The sequence below is a fragment of the Lottia gigantea genome (assembly GCF_000327385.1).
Source record: "Lottia gigantea unplaced genomic scaffold LOTGIsca_258, whole genome shotgun sequence".
Classification (NCBI taxonomy): Eukaryota; Metazoa; Mollusca; class Gastropoda; family Lottiidae; genus Lottia; species Lottia gigantea.
Genome location: NW_008708785.1, coordinates 109,932 through 110,692, shown reverse-complemented (window position 1 = coordinate 110,692; position 761 = coordinate 109,932). Strand labels below are relative to the sequence as shown.

At 28.9% G+C, this 761-nt stretch overlaps 1 protein-coding gene across 1 annotated transcript in view; it reads left to right on the top strand.

Annotated features, from left to right (window-relative positions):
• Positions 1 to 368: 368 nt before the first annotated feature.
• Positions 369 to 761, top strand: part of LOTGIDRAFT_175251 (hypothetical protein) — a gene marked incomplete at both ends in the record, with an annotated part of 4,573 nt that continues 4,180 nt past the window's right edge. Inside the window, one exon of the mRNA XM_009055881.1 lies at positions 369 to 429. Within this exon, the coding sequence (XP_009054129.1) occupies positions 369 to 429 (61 nt within the window). The remainder of the gene's footprint in view (positions 430 to 761) is intronic.

Here is a 761-nt window from a genome sequence, read left to right as displayed (position 1 = left end):
CTGCAAATCACAAATCCAGTTTCTCAAGAGAACCCTCTTTGACGTGATACCTTCCAGGCATTCTAAAATACAGTAGTATGTATCTAGGTCATGTTAAACAATAATATATATTGTGTTAACAAGGTATTGAGGTACAAGGAATCTAAAAAGTTGGTAACTGAGAACCCTCTCTGACGTGATACCATCTCGGCATTGCTAAAATATTGTACTATGTTTTTAGGTCATGTTAAACAATAATATATAACATGATATAGAGGTGTTTTCATGTTAAAAAGAGGAAGTAAATTTGAGTCCCACTGTAAAACGGTATACAAGAAGACCAAATATATGACAAGAGAAGATCGTCATGTTGAATATTGATCAATAACATGGAGTTTAAATATATATTTATATTAATAGTTATAGTTTATTTACCAGTACTAATTACAGGTAAGAGATGTATTTACATTGTATATTTTCTCATATAAAACATCTATAAGACCAGTTTCATGTATAAGACAAGTTTTTATGTAGAGTGAAATGACATAACAATGATAGTAAATATTACACTTTAACCTGAACTAAATGCATAATATAATAATATAATGAGATAACATGAATCGCACTGTGAATCATACTTGACCTGACGTTATGATAGATATTTGACTTTCACCATCACAATATTTCTTAATTATAGAATTTTTATATTGATAGATGGAAAATCTAAGTTATAGGTATAATAGTTGCTTTCTTTTTCGCTTTGTAGACCTTATATCCCAATT